Source organism: Myiozetetes cayanensis, unplaced genomic scaffold, assembly GCF_022539395.1.
Source record: "Myiozetetes cayanensis isolate MyiCay16 unplaced genomic scaffold, myiCay2020 scf4, whole genome shotgun sequence".
Classification (NCBI taxonomy): domain Eukaryota; kingdom Metazoa; phylum Chordata; class Aves; order Passeriformes; family Tyrannidae; genus Myiozetetes; species Myiozetetes cayanensis.
The window spans coordinates 4,912,832-4,933,146 of record NW_026087631.1 but is presented as its reverse complement, the minus strand read 5'-3'; the positions used below and the strand labels follow the sequence as shown (position 1 = coordinate 4,933,146).

Genomic DNA, 20,315 nt, shown 5'->3' with positions numbered 1-20,315 from the left:
AGAGACTTTGCTTAAAAATCATGCAAATAACCCCCAATGCCAGCAGGTCTGGCAGGGATGAAGTGCTTTTGTTCTAACTAGTCTGGGCACAGTATGGCAACACAACAGTAGCCTGTCCCCATTCACATGAAAAAAGCAGAAGGAAGTCCATATCCCATGCAGGGCAGGGAGAAGGATCCTTCATATGGTCACATAAGAAAGCTTCCAGCAGAACTGAGAGCTGTTAGACCTGGAGGTCTTGTGCCTTAACCACAAAACCTTCCTTCCTCCCTGAAGTCACCGGTCAGGATTAGACAGTCACACGTGGCAGCATTTCAGGGACGTTGTCTCCATGAAAGGCACAGCTGTCCTTCATTTCCACCCAGTTCAAACAAACCTTGGGAGGCTGCATCCCGGGCATCTAAACTAGAAGCTCTTGGACTTTCAGACTGCAGAGCATCTCCTACAGGACCGTAACACTGTTTTAAATATTTTTAAGGTTTACATTTTTTCTGACAGCCTGATTATTTCCAGCGCTTTCAATCCTGAGCACAGTGGTAGGCCAATCAGTCCTCGCTCAAGAATCAAAGCTTTGTGACAATAGGAAAAAAAAAAACAACGAACAAAACCTACTCAAGGAGCTGAGAAAAACAACCTCCATGCCTGCTAAATTATTGATTACATGGAACATCAAAACAAAAGTGTGCATTATAGAAAAATAGCAAGTCAGTGCTATGTGAGGTCTCTGTTCCATGCAGACCAGAACTGAAGCACCCCCTGTGCAGTGAAGAAAGTATCTGTGGTCCAAAAGCCAAAGGTTTTAGTGTCCTTGTTCCAGAAACACGTCCCCAGTTATTTCTGCAGGCTCAAAAGGTGGCTCAAAGAACAAGAGAAACCACAGCCAGAAACAAGTTTTAATTTGCTGATCTTACTGCAAGGATGACCATAACAGGTCCCACAGTAAGCAGTTACAATTTCCAGCAATACTGGGAAGATCCACAGACAGGCTGAACAAAAAAAGCTCCAGAGGAGGTTACAGAACAAGACCTTTCTCCTCAAACTTCTCTCCCATTCCTTCCTGCTTCACTTGAAAGCACAGAGGGCTCATACCTTCCTCCTGAAACTTAATGGTGCACTGTCTTTTATAATGAAACAATAGGGTGGAAAAACAAAACCCCACGGAAATTGTGGCTACGATTTTCATATCCTGAACACTGCCTTCTAAAAATAAAAGGCATGCAAGTGGTATTTCAACATATCTCAGTCCACTGTAGAGTACAAAGCTCACCAGGTCTGACTTTAATTTGTGGGGTTTCTGCCCAAAAGGTTTGCACCCATAATCTACAATATAACAAATTTCAGACAGTTTAAAGCTAACAAGCTCAGTGAAAACACTGTGACAGTCAAATCTTCTTCACAGCTTCATAGATCTTGACTTCCTACAAAGAACTGGGTGAAGGAAAAGGGAGAAGGGGCTTCATGCTGAAAGATGAAATTCAACAGCTAAGAGGAAAGCAGGGCAGTGTGTCTGATCTACAGACATGACAATTTATCATCAGGGGATTTCACTCTCTACTGATGGAACATGCAAGGCTGAAAACAGTTTCATTCATTCATTCATTCCTTTGGCTAAGCCTGTATTAACAATATCCAGGTATCAAGGCAACAGAGATGCCGGTGTTAAATTCTGACCCTTATTTCTCACTGCAGAGACTGATCATAGGGTAACCCAGTAATTTTTGTTGCACCAACATTAGGGCATCACAGCACGATGAAAAGTGAGAGAGGATGAGGCATGAGAAGCTTTAGTTTCTTTCTTTAGTGTCAGCATGTTTCAGCAAGCGCTCAAAGAATACAAAAAAGAGAAGTGGGTTCCCAGCACAGCACAGTCAGAGGCACCTGTCTCCACCAGTTTACAGAGGGAGCAAAGCAAGGAAGAACATCAAGTGAGCAAACAAAGCATTTCCCAAGAGTTCCCTTTTCCAAGAGTTCAGATTCACAGTTCCCCCACCCAGGCAAAGCCACACTTCTGCAGCAAGGGAAGGCCCAGCCTGATGGCACAGCTGGCTGTCGAGCTTGTGCAAAACTATTCCACAGTGCCCAGGCACAACTTGAAGAACAAGGTCACAAGGCAGCCTGGTCACAAGGTCACACAGGCCTGCTTCACCCAGGGCATTCCTTGTTCACTAGTCATACTTCCAGCAACAGAGGTTTTTGTAAGCAGATGAAGAGGCTGAAGCTGATACCAAGAGCTGAAGCTCCAGCTCCAGCAGCTGAGAGCACTTACTGGTAGCACCTATGACCAGTACAAAGTCTGGCTAGAAACCTGCCTTATCCTTCAGCAAACCCTCACATGGCGAGAGGACCAGGGCAAGCAAACCAAATGCTGTCACGCAGTTACCCTGTACGCTGGAATTTTGTATTAACTTCTCATTACCTGAGAAGTATTCCTCGTGCACAGGTGATGGAACACCTGGACTGATTGTCACACTCATTACCCAACACTGATTTATAAACAAAAGATATCTGAAGCTACTTCCCATAAAAAGGAAAAATAGGCTTTCTTCTTCAACAACAGAACAAAAAACTGAACAACCTGTAAATTGACAATAACCTGCAGTAAACTGACAGCCATCCAGAGGACACAGCAATCTCCTGATGGTCAACCATGTTACTGCACTGTACCCTAGTGAGCCAATGACCCCAACTGACAACGAAAAAAAGCAAACCTTTCAGATGGGACAGTTTCACCTGCCTTCATTATACTCCAAACTTTGGACAACAAATCCAGAAATCATGATAAAGTAACATTTCTTAAGTTTGTTTTTTTCTTTTTTAAGCAATTACTATGTTTTGATTGTTCTTTTCTTCTAGGGCAGCCTTCCCCCACCACGTGGTGGGAATATCTGGCAGAGCTGCCTCTGTACCTACTGATGCTGGCAAGAGCTAAAACTGTGCTCTGAAAAAGTTGGACAGCCATACCCCGATCTGCTGACAAGAAATCAAGCAGCTCAGCAGGCCCGTTGTACAGGATTGACTCATGGGAAAACACAAGCCTAATTTGCTCACAAGCAAAGTGCTGGTCCTTGTGCAGCCATGGCTTGACCTGTTTTTAGGGTAGGCTGCAGCTCTCTGCTCTGAGGCCATCGGATATACAACAGTGCTGCCTCTGCAGACAGTAGATAACACCAAAGTGAGCACCCCCTTAACCAGAGCCCATTGTCTTCATGTATTTGCCGTGCCAAATGGTGATGTGAGCAGAGAGGAGGCAGCCTGCCATCCCTCTCCAGCAGCCAGGATCTCTCCTGAGGGAAAGGTGCCACAGGTCCTCTCATCTTGGGACTGCAAACACTGGGACCACCTTCATTCCTCTGTAAGTCCCTGTTTCTGCTTAGAAGAGCTTTAAATCTAGTGGCCAGCACAATGACTCTGGCAAAACCACAGCCTGTACTAGTCACATACATGAAACCAATCCTCAGTCAGGCTTCACTAGGGTGACTTCAAGGATGCAGAGCCTGTTTCAGCCAGCTGAAATCCCACCTCTGCCCTGTATTCAAAGCCAGCAGCTAACACAAGGCTCATACCTCCCTTTGTGCAGTTATTTAAGTCCCAAAAGCCACCAGGCCCTCCTCCAGTATGCCACACATGACAACAGAAAGACTCTGCATCAGAAAGCCAAGACACAAAGAACAGAAGCAGAAGCTGCAGTCTGATCACCAGCAGCCCTGCCAGCAAACACAGCCTGCAGACCTCCTGCCTACGGAGGGGCACACCCAACCACCTCCCTAAAAGCCCCATGTAATGCCACAGAAGAGATATTCTCGTGGCTTTCCCTGCTACAGGCCAGGTTCTGTTATCAGCACAGACAACTGTGAAATACAACTTGCCAATGAAAAAAAAAAACAAACAAAAAAATTATGCAGGCTTCTAACAGTGCAAAAAAATGAAACAGGCTTCAAGGAAAACACCTTAAGTACATTCATTCTATCACTTAGAAAGCGAATCCTGAGCAGAGCTCCAAACTGCGTGGTGTTATAACTGGCTGAAAATTCTCACGCTACTTTTCACAAAACATGGACAAACTGAAAACTTCTCAGCCTCCAAACTGGCTTGTCAGTCACAGACATGGCAGACCACAGATGTGACCAGACACAATACTCCATTACTTCAACAAAATCATTTTCAGGAGTGGTAAACAGAACACATTTAGGGATGGTACAAGCTGCAAAGAAGGTCCTCTAAAGGTCAAATCCAGCTCAGGGCAAGATGTAAAGGGGCAGAAAGCAAGGCTTTGGTGTTAGAACTGGATTCTCATTGCACGAGGAGTATTATGCCCTAGATAATACGAAGCTTTTGGGTGTCTCAAAACAAACTCAGACAGTAAAATACAGTTGTGGGGGAAAAAAAAAATAAACAGACAGTCTGAAAGCCAAATGCCACATCCAGCCACATACTGCTGCTCCAATGGCAAGCACTGGTGTGAGCGTACAAGGAATGGCATTACGCCATTAAAAAAGCATGGAGCTAAACAGAAGTTGAAAGAATAAGCTGTGACCAAGGAGGACCCTGTCCAGAATTCCTTGCACTTGAGCAAGTGACCTTAAATTCAGCGGAAATTCAAGTAACAGGGAAAAGCAAGGCTAGACATTTTAATCAAATGACCATTACTAAGAGCAGAAGTGTTTCTGAAAGCTTGTTATGTAAGCATGCATCTGGGAGACTGCTGGTTCAAATGCAAACAGAAGACACTTATATCAGAACCATTCTGAATCCCCTAAACAAGCAGGCAGAACCAACCCAGCAGTATCCTCCTACTTGAAACTCATCACAGCACCAGGCTGTCCAGTTGGAAGAGCCTCCCCCATGAAACTGGCATGGCCAGGATGAACCTTAAGCAAAATGGCAGGCAGAGCTTCCCAGGACTGAAGCTCCCTGACCGTCCTGTCCTTGCATTTGCCCCTCCTTGCACAGAAGGGCTGACGAGAAGTGAAAAAGCCACCCCTCCCTTGGGTGTGAAGACTCATCCTGCCAGATATCCCTTCCTCTCACTTGCCACGAATTTGGGGAACCTGACTCACACCCGACATACTCTAAAGTTTAACAAGATACCAAGTCTGCAGTGAGCAGGTCATAGTGCCTCTTGCTTTTCCTGTGTTCAGGAAGACCTGTCACTTCCAGATTAAGTGCCAAGTCCTAATTCTCCTCATCTAGTACACTGCAGTAGAAGCCACCTCCAGAACAAAGAGTCAAACCAATCCCAAAAATGCTAAAGACTAACAACAACAAGCAAATCATTATAGTGCAGCTAGTTTAACTGGAAACATTGTTTATGGGCACTGAAAATAGAGCTACATCTAAATTATTTCAGCCTCCCGTGATTGCTTCCTATGTTTCAGTTTAGCAGGTCACTGCAAAGTTACCCTTATGGACAGTAATTTGGGTTTTGAGTCTCAAGTCCAACAGAAAGGAAAAAACCCTCAAGCTTCAGCACAAAAAGAAAATATTATGTTTTCTCTGCCTAGTTTAGGGCAACCTTTGCAACCATTCAAACCCTTCACCACTATAAAAACAGGCTGTTGGGCAACAGCACTTCAAAATAGCTGAAGAACTTTTTCAATCTTTGGGAAAGACTGAAAAACAGATGCTTAATAGATAAGGATTGCCCAAATTCATATAATGGCTTGGCTGGAGATCATGTCTCCTCTATCCAAAGTGCGATGCCACGTTGCTGTTCACATCAGGATGCTCCCAACAGACCCTGCCTTGGTCATCTCAGGAGCTCATCCTTCAGGTTGGTTTTCTTCTGGACTGTCAACACACTAACCATTCCTTCCCTTCAGTACTGACATAACTTGCTAGCTGAAAATACACGTTGGAGTATTTGGAATCTTTCACACAGAGGACTGCAACATTACTACTGTACACTGAGAGGAGCAGTGCCTCCTGGTGCTTTAGGAACCTGGTTCTGTGTACCAGAGTCAAAAACCGGTGCAATTACCTGAAGAAAACTGAGTGAGTATTGCTGGAGAGGTCTCCTGCATTATTTCTATGGATACACCAGTAAAATTCTTCGCACTTTAAGGTAGAAGCAGAGGTAACATGAAAAAGAAGGAAAGAGACCAAGCATGCAAAGACACTTGTGGTCTTAAAGGGCTCTTTCATTGTCTTTGCTTTGTGTTCTCTGGCTTTACAGCACACTTTTCTCCACCTGCTAGGCAGTGGGCATGTGAACAGAGCAGGGTAATAATACAGGCCATGGCTGCTGTCCATGTTGTCACACAGCTGTGCCTTTGCTATAACAAAACCTGTTGGGACAAAGAACTTTCATATCCCCATCTTGTCTCAAGTGGCAAAGCACTTTTTTTCCCCCCCTGCTGCTCTGAAATACCATTCTGGTGGGTAGGCAGCAGCTGCTGCTTGCCTGAGGAGCTGGCTGGCACAAGTCAGAACAAGCACTCAGACTTCAGATATTGCTATCTTTGCTTTGTCCCATCAGCAAATCTCCTTCTGGCACATGGGCATGCTCAGTCAGCCTCAGATAGGGCCCAGTTATGTTTCAGCTGCACTTATTAAAATAGATTGAGAAGTACAAGGAAAGGACCTCCTGAGAGGTCACACAAACCTTCTGACAATGTCAGTAAAAAAACCCCATGTAAATACTGACTCAGGTAGTATGTGCCTCTACAAAGGTATGTTCAGAAGAGCAGAAAGGTTCAGGGAGGGGAAGATACCCATTGCAAAACCTCAAAACTGACAGCCAGAGGTCTTATTTAAAATCCCTTAAAACAGTCTTTTATTGCCCCATCCTTAAAACTAATGCTAAATTAGAAAGGGAAGGAAACTCTGGCTGTTTACAGAGGATGTGTGTCACAGAACAGCCTGAATCTCCTCCACATATAGCACATAAGAATGCTGCCAGATCAGCATTAAAAAAAAAAAAAAAAAACACACCACACACAAACTCTAGGGCAAGATCTTCAGCTAACAGATGAGCTACATTCCATTAAGTTTTCACAGCTACACCATTTTTTCATCAGCTGAGGATTTGACACCACACAGGCCTAAGCAATATGCAGTTTTTACAAACTCAGTTAATTATTAACACTTAGTAAATACGTAAGGATGTTCATTTTTTAGTTCTGCAGCTGTTGCAATTAATTTCAAAGGATTTTAGAAACAAAACATATGCAAAGTATATGCATAAAAACTATACAGGGAACTAAAAATGTATCTCAAACAAGACCCAACCAATACCACACAGAAAAACAAAAAAAAACCTGGAAGTGAAGAAGATTGCAGTTTGTTGAAGCTGCAAAAAAATTCAGCAACAGGTGGTAGAATAAGCCAGGATCCTGATATTTAATCACTTATTTAATGACCAAAAATATTTAAATAAAACAGCGTCTGTTTCCCCACAAAAAGGCTGCCCACAAAAATTGAACTGACACAGATTTTCAAAATAATTCAGTCAAGCAGTGCTCTATCCTCTTGCCTGTGTAAAAATAAATTTGATTCAGCATCAACATTTCAAAGCCATCACCTTTTATTGCATGCTGACTGCACTGAAAACTGCCACAGCCTACTGTGATTAAGAATGAGGGCTCCAATTCCTTGGAAGCTGTTTATTTACTTAGATCACAGGAATGCTGTAAAAATTAGGTAATAAGAGCTTGTAATGCATGCTGAAGATAAAATGTATTATTACTAGAGACAGCTCCAAAGCTGAATATTAACTTGAGAGATACGGGAGGTCAGATCCAGATTACCCACTCTGGCCTCGGTACCAATCAGACAGAGAAGTGGGCTTTTTCCAAATGGGGCAATTTCATAATCACCACTCTCATGAGAGCTCAGGCCCATGGAAATCCCCCGAGAAAGCTGAACTTTTCACCAGATAACAGTGTTACAAATTCCCTAGGGGACTACTGACACCAAGCTCAATTTGAAAAGTCTCCACTCTGCTGTCTCAACCAACTTCAGACTGCAGCTTAAATAAACCAATTGCAGTCTTCCACAAATGAGGCAATTTGTTGAGAATTCTGAGATTAGAAATTAATGAGAACAAATCCAGAAATCTTGTCAGTGGAAAACATAGAAAAAAAAATGCAAACTGAAGTTAACCCAGCATAAGTTTTGGCAACATAATCCTGGTATTAGCAAACTGTACCAACAAGGCTGCATACGAAAACAGAGAGATAATAGCAAAATGCGAAAGGTGTGATTGTTCACTTAACACTCTCCATTTTATTTGTTGGTTTAAAATAAAAGTCAGTGTTAAGACTAAAGAGTCAGCTAAAGGATAAAGAAAGCACCCAGAACTTTTTAATACTGTCCCGCTTCTGCAGCACATACTAATAATAATTACCGACAAGCACAGTAAGCAATTCTTGTTTTCTTTATCATAGTGTCCTTATGTAAGGCAAATTAACAGCAAGATAAAGACAGTGCTTTTAAAGTACGGCAATTTGGTTTCTGTTGGAATAGCTCTGTTGCTAATTGTAGTTACCGGCACCGTCGACTTCCTTACATGCAGTAGAGCTATTAGCTGGCACCATCGGGTTAGCCAGTCCTAAAGTAACGATACAGTCAGGGCAGCCTCGTGCTGACAAACTTGATATCCTACCTGTGTGTTTGTAACAAAGTTCACACAAAATATTCTGCGATAGGATTCTCAGAAATGTTTTTCTCAAGCTCGTGTCACCCAGTGTAGTGCAAACACTGCAGCGAGGCCAGATTTAACACAACACTGCATGGCTTTTTTCAATTCCCCATTCAAAGGGATTGCAGTCTTGCCCTTTCACATCCATACACACCTGCCTAGAATCCAAGCTGCCATAATTCTAAACTTCTCACTTCAAAGGTGCCTCAGCAGCAAGGAAGTTAAGACCAAAAGCAAGCACCAAGGCCCGGTTCTACAGAATCAGAAGACAGCAATACACATTATGCCATACACAGGATGCTATACATTTACCCACCTCAAGCTCTAAGCTAAGTCATGTAGTAACAACTGTTCATGAACAGTCCCATGGGAAACAAGTATGATTCCCCTGGGAACAGATTTAATGCTACAGCAGACATTTGTACCTTAACCTCTACCAAGATCATTTTATTAGTTTAATCCCATCTTTGGCTTCAGAATATTAAGGAAAGCAGAAGCAGGCTCTGTTAAAAGTGATAACAGCAAGTGCAGTTATAGTTATACTATGGTATTTTCTGAATTATGCCAATATCATGCCACCTTACTAATAAAAGCTACATACCTAACTGCCCAACAAAAAACCTGGGACAAAACACTGCCATTAGAAGTCTTTTCTACCTTTGCATATCTCTTGACTGTCAGCCTCCCAGTTTCAGTGTAAAACAAAACCAAAAGAAAAAAAAAAAAAAGGGACATTTGGATTAACACAGAGACTTTGTCCTCTACCTGTAGTAAGGGAAAAAGTGTCCTTCCAAGAATGTTTTAGAAAGGGTTTTCCAGATCTGTAGTCACCTACACAACTTCCATTTACTTGAAAAAATAAAAATCTAAGGGCACTCAAGCCTGTGTCTGTTCAGAGACCCAGAGGTTTGGAGAAAAAAAAAGTTAATTAGGCAAATGTGGGAACTCTGCCACGAATCTCCCACTCGGCCAACATGGCACACTGCAAAACCCTTTGCGCAATCCAAGCACCCAGTACTGGCTGCTCGTTCCACTTGCTCATCCCAACAGGCTGCACTGGACCAAAGCAGAAGTCACAGCAGTTCCCACACAGCCCTGGGCTCCCCTTCCTGGCTGGATGCTCAGGGCTGGGAGGCAGCAGCAGCCAGGAATGCCCTGGGGACTCCTGCTGAGGGCTAATGCAAAGTAACGGGTACTGAAAACACAAAAGGTAAAGCAGCCTTCCCACCTGCCCCTGTGAGTCAAGATCTCTCTACTGATACCACAGGGCAGCATTTTTGGCAATGTTTTTACCCCCTCCCCACCAGCCTAAAGGAAAGGATGTGTATGTCCCTGTGGAGCACAGCATCAGGGAACCCAGCTGTACATTTATGTACAACAGCAGGAATGCCACCCTGCCACGGTTGGTGTCTGCAGGCGTTTCCAGGGGTGAAGGCCACCTGGACATAGGGTTTGCTAGTCTTCATTCTACCCTAGGTGAGTTTTGCTGGGATTCTTCCCAAGGGAAGCCAGGGAGGAAACCAGTTCAATTAGGGAGGCGTAGGCAGGTGTAAGACTCAATCTAAATGTTTAGCTTGAGGGCGTGGGGGTCAATTTCGTTAGGGACACGACACTGAGGAGGGAGTTAGCCATCCCCTTAATGTCACCCAGTAGGTAATGTACAACATCCTGTTTCCCTGAACACCCTGTAATCATACAGTAGGACACAGCCACCAGAAAGCCTCTCCCAAGGCTGCTCTTTAGCCCAAGCCCTCCATCTTTCTTCACCTGTTAAATGAAAAAAGCACTAATAGCACTGACCAGACAGGCTGCAACACCTTCAGTCTCACCATCTGTCTGTGCAGCAAGGTGCAACATAAGCAGAGAATGCCACCCAGTTATGTTTCTCCTCTACCATAAGCAATACTAGTCCAGCTAACAATTGAGACAGGCAGGGCACGTGTGGAATAATCTGAGATCTGATGCAATTTCTTAGGCGATGTTTGTTTCCTTCTGCCTATTTCATTGCTTCATTTTTGTTTAGTTGGGTTGGTTTCAAGAAAAATAGAAACGTTTCCTTTGGGATCACTGAAAACTAAGAGCAATGAAGTAAATACCAGCCAGACAGGCTTATATGTGCAACTGTTAGCAACAACCAAAGAAGGTGGCTTTAATTATACCCGTTGATGTATTACCGCATGGCACTGCAGAACAAAGTGTTTGGGAGCCCTGTAGAGAGAATGCAGAAATAAAGAAAGCGTGCCTCAGAGCCAACAGCAAGCTCTATCTCCACCTTTCAAAACAGAACAAAAGCTTATTTCTTGCAAACACTTTATCTGCTAAAATGGCACTGAGGCCACTTGCAAATTCAGTGCCTGCAAGCAGTGATCCAAACCTACTGCAGCTGGCAGTCCCAGCAGCCATGTCATGCTCCTGCAAGTGCTGTCACTACGGTCTTTGACTCTCTGTTCTGATTTGCACTCTGCCCTTATCACGAGCGTGGAAGACCTTGGTGACATTGCTGGACAGAGATGTAACAAGTGCTGGGACGGAGAGGGCACCTGGCACCTGCCTGCAAAATTGATTATGTTAAGGGATGTGTGTGCCTGCACGTAGATTTCACTGCTCAGGTCTTTGCTGAAAGCGGCCACTTAACTGTGCTGAACTCCCTCACACCACCAGTTAGTACCTTACCTGGCCAAAAAAGGTGCTACATTAAGCAATGGTGGACTGTTCCCTAGTGATAACACCTTCCCCTCTCTCCACTGAAGAGCTCTTCCCTGCTGCTCCTCCTCAAACAGACCCGTTAGGAAGTATTACCTCACACTTCATCAAGAAGTCCCTGAGATACAAAGCCTGAACAAATCTTAGTGTCCTACCTTGTCTTTAACAGAGACACTCATTTGCACATACCTGTGCAAGCAACCTGCCACATTAAATAAATCTCCCTTCTCCAGGGTTCAGCGCATGCCTAATTTCAGGTCAGATGACTAAGGGTCACACCTTGAACATTAGTTTGTGAGGGTTGTTTCAAAGAAGCTGCAAGTGAAAGGACTTTGGCAAATACTCTCCGAACCCGCTCAGACATCAGAAGCCCAATACAGACATGCATGTTCTGTATGACTAGCATCAGAAAAAAAATCTACACTGCAGCTCCAGTTTATATACCAGCAGCAGAAGATCATCTCCTGGAAACCTGTTTCAAAATCATCAGGCACTAGTGGGATGAGTGTGTGAGGGATGAGAGAGAGACTCCAACAGAGCCCATGTCACACAGCAGGGAGCACAGAGTCCCTTCCCCAGGCGAAGCTGCAAAGCTGCCCCTGTGAGCACCACCGATTCACACAGCATCAGGTCCAGGCCAGAGCTAGAAAACAGAGGGTATTACAATGCTTTCAATCAGGCTCATCAGGTAATTAGCCCTCCTGCTAACTGAGGAAAACAACTGTATAAAGAGGTTTGGGGGTGTGTTAGAGCTGACATCCACTCCAGCTGCCTTCCTAGGTTCCCAGAGTCACTGGAGCAAACGCCCCAGAGTGGAGAGGATTTGCATCTCTCACATCACACTGTCAACAGCAACTGAAGGGCTGACCCTCCCTGCACGTGAATCTAAGCGCTACTAAGTATAAATACATAAATACTTCTAAGATTAGAGGGTGATGTTATATGCATTCTGTCAGAGAACAAATCACGCAGCCGGAAAGGGCAGCAGGGACCCCCAAGTTGGAGGCTTTGTAAATGACCAGAACAAGGACAAGCAGACTTTGTTCTCCGAAAGCCTCACCAACAATGGGCATTCTGTCGTTCTAATGACACAGAGGACTGATTTTCTAATTACACATCTGAAATATTTTATTACAGAATTATGATCTGTGATGACTGGGTCTGAGTCTTGTTTTTGCAATTTAGTCAGTTAATCTTTACAGTACAGAGAAACATGAGCCTTCTGACTTTCAACTTGGACAACACTCCGTATGCAAAACGTTTCTAGGAATCACTGCTCCCCCTCAAACCTTACCAGCAAGGAGATCTTCAGCTTATGGTTTTGCTAGTTTGCCTCTAAACGTCCATGTCTGACGTTCACTGTATGTTTCAATACAAAACACCAGTATCTACTCCTTTTTGGAAGAGTTAACTTGCAGATGCTACTACAAGCACAAAGTATAAAATCCACACCAGAATACATGAAACTATTCACATCACATCAAGTCAAGTATTTTTCTTCCTGCAGCCTGCTTGAGACATGCTCAAATGAGGAGAGCTAGGAAGAATAAGAACTGTAAAACCAAGGATGATTTTCACAAAGCACTAAAATACTACCTACATTCAAAGAGCTCCACGTGCCTGGATAAAGGCTGTGGGTGAAGACAGACAGTGGCTGTTCTCCCTGCTCCTTCTAAACCATTACTTTCCATCACTTCCAAGATACTTGTGCAGCACTAAATACCAATATAAATTAATCTCTCAGAAAAAAAAAAAAATCCCAAAAAAACTTTTACAAATTGCTATATCAGAGAGTCCTGGCAATAACAAGCAACAAGCAACCTGCCACATTTCCCAAGACTGGGCAGAGTTCTTTCCTGTCCCAGGTCTGCTGCAAGCTTCCCATGTGATCTCACACTGGCCACTCATTCATCTGCACAGGACAGGAAGGAACACCAGATCTTCTCAGTCAAGATAAAAATGGGAGGATTCTAATTGTTTGTGGTAAATAGGGCTGCACAAACTCCCCCAAAAAAAAGAATTTTCTTCTGTACCTTGCCATTCAAAATCCTGCCAGACAATAGAAGAGAATGAACTATACTACACCAAGCAGTCATATAGAAGCAAAAAAAAAAAAAAAAAAAAAAAAAACCTCCAAAACAGGGAACCCTCCCAAAGGAAGGGAAGCGGATACTTCATTGTCAGATTATAACCAGTTTCAAGTTTGTAAACTGGAGGCCAACATCAGCTTTTCCTCATCTGTGTTCTTCCAGCACACTTCCCTCTGGAGCTCAGGGGTTAGGACACTAAACTGGAGCTACATTGTGTGCATTGCTTGACAAAGTATCAAAATAACGAGTGCTTTCCAAAAAGACACACTACTTGGACTCCTTTGAGAAAGCCAGCATTCTGACTAGCTTCAGTGAGTTGAGGATTTTAATTTCACATCCAGAACAGCTGCTGTTCTTGGCATTGCACACCATCCCTTTTCACTTCCACCAAATAAGCTAAGGAGCACAGCATACAAAGCTCTGACACGGGAGAAGCTTAAGGTACCTCTACAGGATTGGAAAGGGTTTGATGAGCTGTAAGTTATAATCGTGCACACTCCCATTTCGGTACCTTTCTGAAATTTACACACATGTAGAATTAACCAGACCAGAAATGCCAGATGTAGGTGGTGCTTTTTCCCCATGCTGTTACCTAAGCCAGAGGAGTTTCCCAACTTGCGTAGTTTTCCCAGGACCTTCTGGACATCTTTTATACTTGTGTCCTGTTGGCTGTACAGCAGTAACCTCTTGGCATCTGAGAACAGGCGGGAAACACTGGGGATGGGAAAACAGAAAAACACACAGCAGTCATCAGCTCTGTGAGCCAGCATCCACAGACACAGTTTTACATACCAATTCCAAGCTCCAGTCTTTTTTCAGTTATGCCACTCCAGCACAAAAAACCCTGTCTCCACTGGGACAATCCAAGGAACCTAATAAAAGATGCCTGCTAAAGCAAGGTCGAACTAAGTTACATTGGGCACATCCAGGCATTTGAAAGCATGTTTAAGACTGGGACAGAGAGGGACTCCTGCTGCCAGTAAACTACGTCTCCTTAGAAGCACAATAATTTAAGTATGTCCTTGCTCCTTTCAAAGGTTTCTCCAGGTTGCAGACACATTATACTCTGCATCAAGCCTAACTCGCCTAACAGTATGAATGGAGCAAGTAAGACAGGGTATAGGCAAGCTGGCCATAAACTCTGCTTCATATTAGCCAGTAATAAATGACAAATGCCAGGGAGTATCCCCCGGACCTGTTCTTCAACTGCCTCTTACTCCACATTGCCTGGTTAATGAACCTCTGAACAAAGAGATACTCTGAAAAAAGAGCATCTTAAAAAGCCATACCTCTTTATGGGCCAAATTCTGGGTCCAGATAAACAAATGGACTCAGACCTCACCCAGGCAGAGTTTTTCATTCACCAAGAGCTTCAACTGCTTGGACACCTACCAGCTGTCAGCTAGTCCCTCTGAATTTGGTAGCTGAAGAATTTGGTACTTTGGTGGTGGTAGAAACTACAAAACCCTTAATATCATATGGTTTTGCAACTAGTTGGTGACTTCCAAATATCCTTTTTCATTATGTTCCCCTCAAGCACAGAGATGAGGCAAGAGCAGAGAGACTCACATGGAGGCATTGAAGTTTCCAACAATACCAGGGGATTCCCCAGGAGTTGGGTAGCGGAAACAAGGGTTGTTGGCATTGCAGATGATCCCCTGTATCCACGGCAAGGTGCCTGCTGAAGGCATAGCTTTATTTGGAAAATGACCTAGAACAGAAGCACGGGAGTTAGGAAACAAGCACACAATAGAAGCCTCTACTACACAGCACTGTATTTGAAGGGCAGTGTTAACTCTGTGGTGGTTATTGCCCCAAAGTGCTCGTCAGACAGCAGAGCTGCCAACAGTAAGAAGTGCTGAGCTCGTGTTAGGTTCTCCACACTTCCCTAGCCGCCTCAGCTGAAAAACAAAACCTTGCTAAACCTGTAGGAGAAGCTCTTTGCTGCTCTCAGCTGTGCGGCATTGTTTTCGGCCGTGCTGATGGGAATAAAGTACTTCTTGCTGATTAATGCCCAACAACAGGCAACTTCAAAAGACTGGCAGTGGTGAGCTCATGTACACATACATGCTTCCAAACCAGTCATGTTGCTCTGGATTTACAGCCTTAACCGACACAAGGATCTGGCTTGAGGCCACAGGGACATCCCTGGTCAGGGTTCTGAATATCCATAATATTTCTATTCAGTACTTTTGGTTTTCAGAATCTCCTCCCTCCAATTACACACACTGTAAAGATCAAACAAAGGGTGGGTGCCTACACTGTTTCCCTGAGATAAGTGTGTCCCATGTTGGCTTGGCTTCCAATAAATCTTAAAACTTTAGAGGCTCTAAAACATTTAGCCACCTGCCTGCCATATTTCAGATCTTCTTGCTCAAGTCTGAATCTTTCTCCAACAGAACTACTGAGGTTGTAGGCCAGAGTTTACAACCTGTTCAAGCACAAAGCAGTAACATCCTACTCGTGGCAGATCTCCACCAGTACACAGCTCAGGTGCCTGCAAGTCCCTCATCCTCCACTGAAGGGGAAGAAAGGCTTCCCTTGTATAATCCTGCACCTTAGATGAGCTGTCAAGCCACTTCTTGTAATGAGCTCCCTTCCTCACCCCCAAACTAGAGAGGGAAGCCTGGAGGAAGGTTGTCCCCTTCCTCAGTATCTCACAGCTCAAGACTTGGCTGATGAGATGAAAATTCTCCCCTCTGTGCCCATCTCGCCCTCCCAGCATGCCTCAATCACTCAAGGGGCTGGCTCCCTACCTCCACAGCCTCAGTGGAGGTACCAAAGCCCCAGGAGGAAGAAATGTTACAGCGAGGCTGGCTAAATGTTCATGGCTGAAGGAAAATGGGAGTATTATCAGCCCTCCTGGGAGAAAGCCAAGGACTCTGTCCAGGAGAAAGGTGGAGGAATCAAAAGTTCGTTTTTTCCAGTACTCATACAGTTCTTGTTCCCAGTTCTCTGTTTAAAATAGAAGAGCTGTTTACCTGGGCGCTCTGGCTTTTGTTTCATTTTCGTTTTTTGCTCTTCTTGGCTGAGGGGGCTTGGGAAGTGGGAGGGAGAAAAAATTGCTAAGACTTTCAGATTCTTTTTTGTAAAATTTCCAAGAGAATCGCCTTCTCTCTCCTCCGTGCCTTTCATTTTACATGGTTAGGAACTCCAAGAAACTATTAAGAGCAACATGGAAAGAGAAACTGTGCACAACACTTTATGGTAACTTTTTACACATAGTGATGCATGTGACAGCAGTTTCTCCAAGAGCAAAGCAGGAATCTGCTGGTTTTAAATCAGAGAAGTTACACAGAAAACACAGTGCAACAGCACACCATTTTCAATTACATTGCTGCAAACATCTAGCTTTTCAGTAAAGAATAAAGTCCCTTGCTGTCAGCTTCCCTCCCCCTGTCCCCGGTAAAGTGCATTTTGAATGCCTTAAGGGGTCACAGGAACAGAAAAGAAAAGCTCTAGAAGACACAAGTCAGCAATCTGGCTCAATAGCGATCTAAGAGATCTTCTCTGACTGGTCAGGTGAAAGCCACATAACTATCACTTCAAAGTTAGCAAAATATTCCTCTGTGTTTTCAGAGGGAAGTTCCTCACACTAAGCCAAGCTGCTAGAAATAAGAAATCCCGAGAAGATAACCAGTCCAATCCTTGGTTCTTCTCAAACAAGAAAAGAGAACTGAAAATCTTACTTGTTGGATGAAAAAGACTACCATTAAAATACTGAGGCTATCTGGAGGCTACAAAGCAATTGCATGCAGCTCTGTTACTGTTATCACCAGGCATTACCTGCAAGAGATTTCATAACAGCACTGCTACTACAGATAACAATCTTACTTCCCTCAAGGCATCCACAGAGCTGCCAAAGAGTTTGCCATAAACCCAAAGCTTCTTTATTTCTATCTCTGCTCACAGTTCAGCAAAAATTGTTTCACTTTAAAACACATCCGCATTTGTCAGCACGTGAGTGAATGTTCAGTGAAACCAATCCAGACACCAAAAACATGATTTAGAAACCTATTCACAGAACCTTTTAGAAAAATGAAGGAGTTAACCATAAAAGTTAATTAAAAAGTTACCAGATGCCCTATACTCCACAATTCCTGGGGACACTAAGAAAGCAGACAAAGCAATTAACACTCAGCATAAACGGGAAGGAAAAAAAGGGGTGCAGGTGGTGGAAGATTCAAAAATCTGCTTGTGACACCAGGGTGCCAGAGCAAATGATTTACAAGGAGGCTACTGACTAACAAGATCAAGCTACATAGCTCTGTGAAACTGCAGCTCTTGCTTGGTTTGAGTTTATAAACAGCACTGCCCCAGCTGAAATGAACTACTATCAAAGCTGGTAGTTTTTTACACCATCTGAGCAGACTGCTTATTGCTTCTCTTCAGCTTCATGGCTGTATCACAGGCACCTCTCCTAATGCCACTGTACCATTCACTCAGAAGAGGCCGTGTAAAGTATGAGATTTAATTTAGGGAAGGTTCAATTACCCTGCTGAGCACTGAAGAAAGTGAGTTAGGCAGTACGTGGGACCAGCAGAGTCCAAAGTGTAATGGGAAACGGCAAACACTAACACCTCAGCTTTAAAAAGACCCTCACTACCTTGAACACCTAGCAAACAGCACATAATGCCCTGTTTTAAGAACAAAATGCTTCAGAGTGCCCTTCAGAAACATGTTTTGCTGACCCTTAAACCTTACCTTGCAGCAATCAGGCAAAGGAAAGATAAACAAAGAGCTCTTCCAGAGTCAGCTAACTGCAGCATGAAGCTGTAGTTAGACACAGACACAGCAGAACAAAGCACGTTGCTAACAAGTCATGCTTCCTAAATCCAACAGCAACCAAATAAGCCTACAGATCGTCATTTATAAAGAACAAGCGTCCTTTGAAAGAAAAGCAGAATTGTGTCCATTTGGGGTGTAAAGAAAAAAGCAGAACAGTTTTTCCCTCAGCAATGTATGACTGCTGAATCTGCTAAATGCAGAGCTGACACACTAATGGTTAGATGGAATGGAATTGCACTTGTGCTCTTTACAATACATTAATGCACATTACTGCCTGGAAAAGGGATTGCTTTCTTAAGAGATCAGAACACTGCATTCTTTCATGCTAAGTCACATACAGATCAACAATGAAAAATAAGATTCGCATTCTGTGTGGGTTTCACAGATTTGTCACAGTTCTACAGCCAAATTCTCAGGTAATTCATTATGAATCCAAAAAAATAAGAAACAGCAAGAAAAAGAGCAGCAGTGTACAGTCCTGGAACAACATTAACATGTCAGAAGACACTGCAGTCCCCAAGGGGGAAGGAAAGGAGTCATTAAGACCTCCCTACAGATTTCTAACTGAAGTAGAGAATCACTGCTCTTTGCATCTTGCCAGCTGCATTATTATTACCTTCTAGCCATGAAACAACAGCCATTCTGGGTGCAGCTGCTGTGTTTGGTACTTACATTCATGCTGCTCGTAGGGCGGATATGAAAGTCTTACAGAGATCAGGATGAAGAAGATGAACAGAGGCCAGGCAACTTCGATCAGCAGCTGGAACTGGAAACGATAAAGACAAAGTATTAAGACATCATATTTCAAAATACAGGTCAGAACAGAGGTTCCAGGACAATCCAGCTGTAAGACAGAACAGTTTTGTGAGCACTGTCTCACTTTGCTTTGCCTATGCATTCCATGATCAAGAAGTTTGTTCCTCCAGCTTCAGAGGATAATCTGCAGAGAACTACAGGCTTTTCTCATTAATATGTGCCAGTTACTGGACTAAACTAGATGTGCTTAAAGGGCTATTTTGGGCTTCCTTTTTTTGTGCATTGACTGAAAAAAAAAAAAAAACTTTCCAATGAATCTTCCCAGCAATGAGCTGAATTTTTTGTTTCATAATTTGGAGGTAGTGGAAGGTCCTTATATCCCCTTCTCACAGTAAACCACCAAGCTTCTACTCTAACACATCAGGCATGGAAACTGTGCTGGTGCACAGCTATGCCAAATCTTTCAGTGCTGCAGAAGTATATTAGTATGACAAAGGAAGAGCTATTAAGCTTAAGCTCATATCTAGTAATTGTTTTGTCCTAATGTACATTTGTTGCCCAAGGTAGGCACACATTGGTCCAGGTTATCTACAGACTGGCAGGGAATGTTAGGTAAATAAAGAAATAACTCATTAATTTAGAGGGACTAGACAAGAAAAAGAAATACCTGCATTGCATTTTTTAGACACAGAATTGAAGTGCAGAAGAAATTCACTGAGAAGGGTCACATCCCACAGAACCACGTGGACAAAGCAACTCCTCAGCCTAGAGCTTCTGAGACTCAAGCTGAGTCTCCCCAGACTTGAGCTTCCCCAACCACACCCCTCTTCTCCCACTCCAGAAAAACTTCCCAAACGTGGGTTTTCAGAAAGCCATGAGACAAGGAAAAACCAAAAGCTTTTTATGTTGCCGCTTCTTATGCTTTTCAGTTACTGGAAGTAGGACAGTGTTTTCTTGGTCAAGTAAAGAAAAACCTTCTCCTTTTCTTTCCTGGAACACTCAGTCTTTTCTAATAAGAGGTCTACATCAGTCTCCCTAGAAAGAGGAGGTCAGACCTGCACCCCAGTAGGAGACAGAATCCCCTACACAAATATGTTTTCCCATGTTCCATCATTAACAGCTAAAAGTGGACTCTTGGCACTCAGCACAAGGCACTCCATACAAACTTTGAGGTGAGACTTCTAAGTGACTACTGTACCTCAAAACAAGCTCACTTTGTAAAAACAAAGTGTTAAAGCAAAGGCCACTTGATCCAGCAGAGGAAACTATGTAAGATGGCTTTTCAAAGACACTCTTGATGGCTGACATCAAACCAAACAGCAACCCTATCTGAAAGGTAA

The 20,315-nt window shown here is 43.6% G+C and overlaps 1 protein-coding gene across 4 annotated transcripts in view; it reads right to left on the bottom strand.

Annotated features, from left to right (window-relative positions):
• Positions 1–20,315, bottom strand: part of ABCA1 (ATP binding cassette subfamily A member 1) — a 93,247-nt gene that overhangs the window by 53,715 nt on the left and 19,217 nt on the right. For all 4 annotated transcript variants that reach the window (XM_050329425.1, XM_050329423.1, XM_050329426.1 and 1 more), the window contains exons 3-5: positions 18,892–18,985; positions 15,001–15,142; positions 14,024–14,145 (exon numbers count right to left, since the gene is read on the bottom strand). In XM_050329425.1, the coding sequence (XP_050185382.1) occupies positions 14,024–14,145; positions 15,001–15,142; positions 18,892–18,985 (358 nt within the window). The remainder of the gene's footprint in view (positions 1–14,023; positions 14,146–15,000; positions 15,143–18,891; positions 18,986–20,315) is intronic.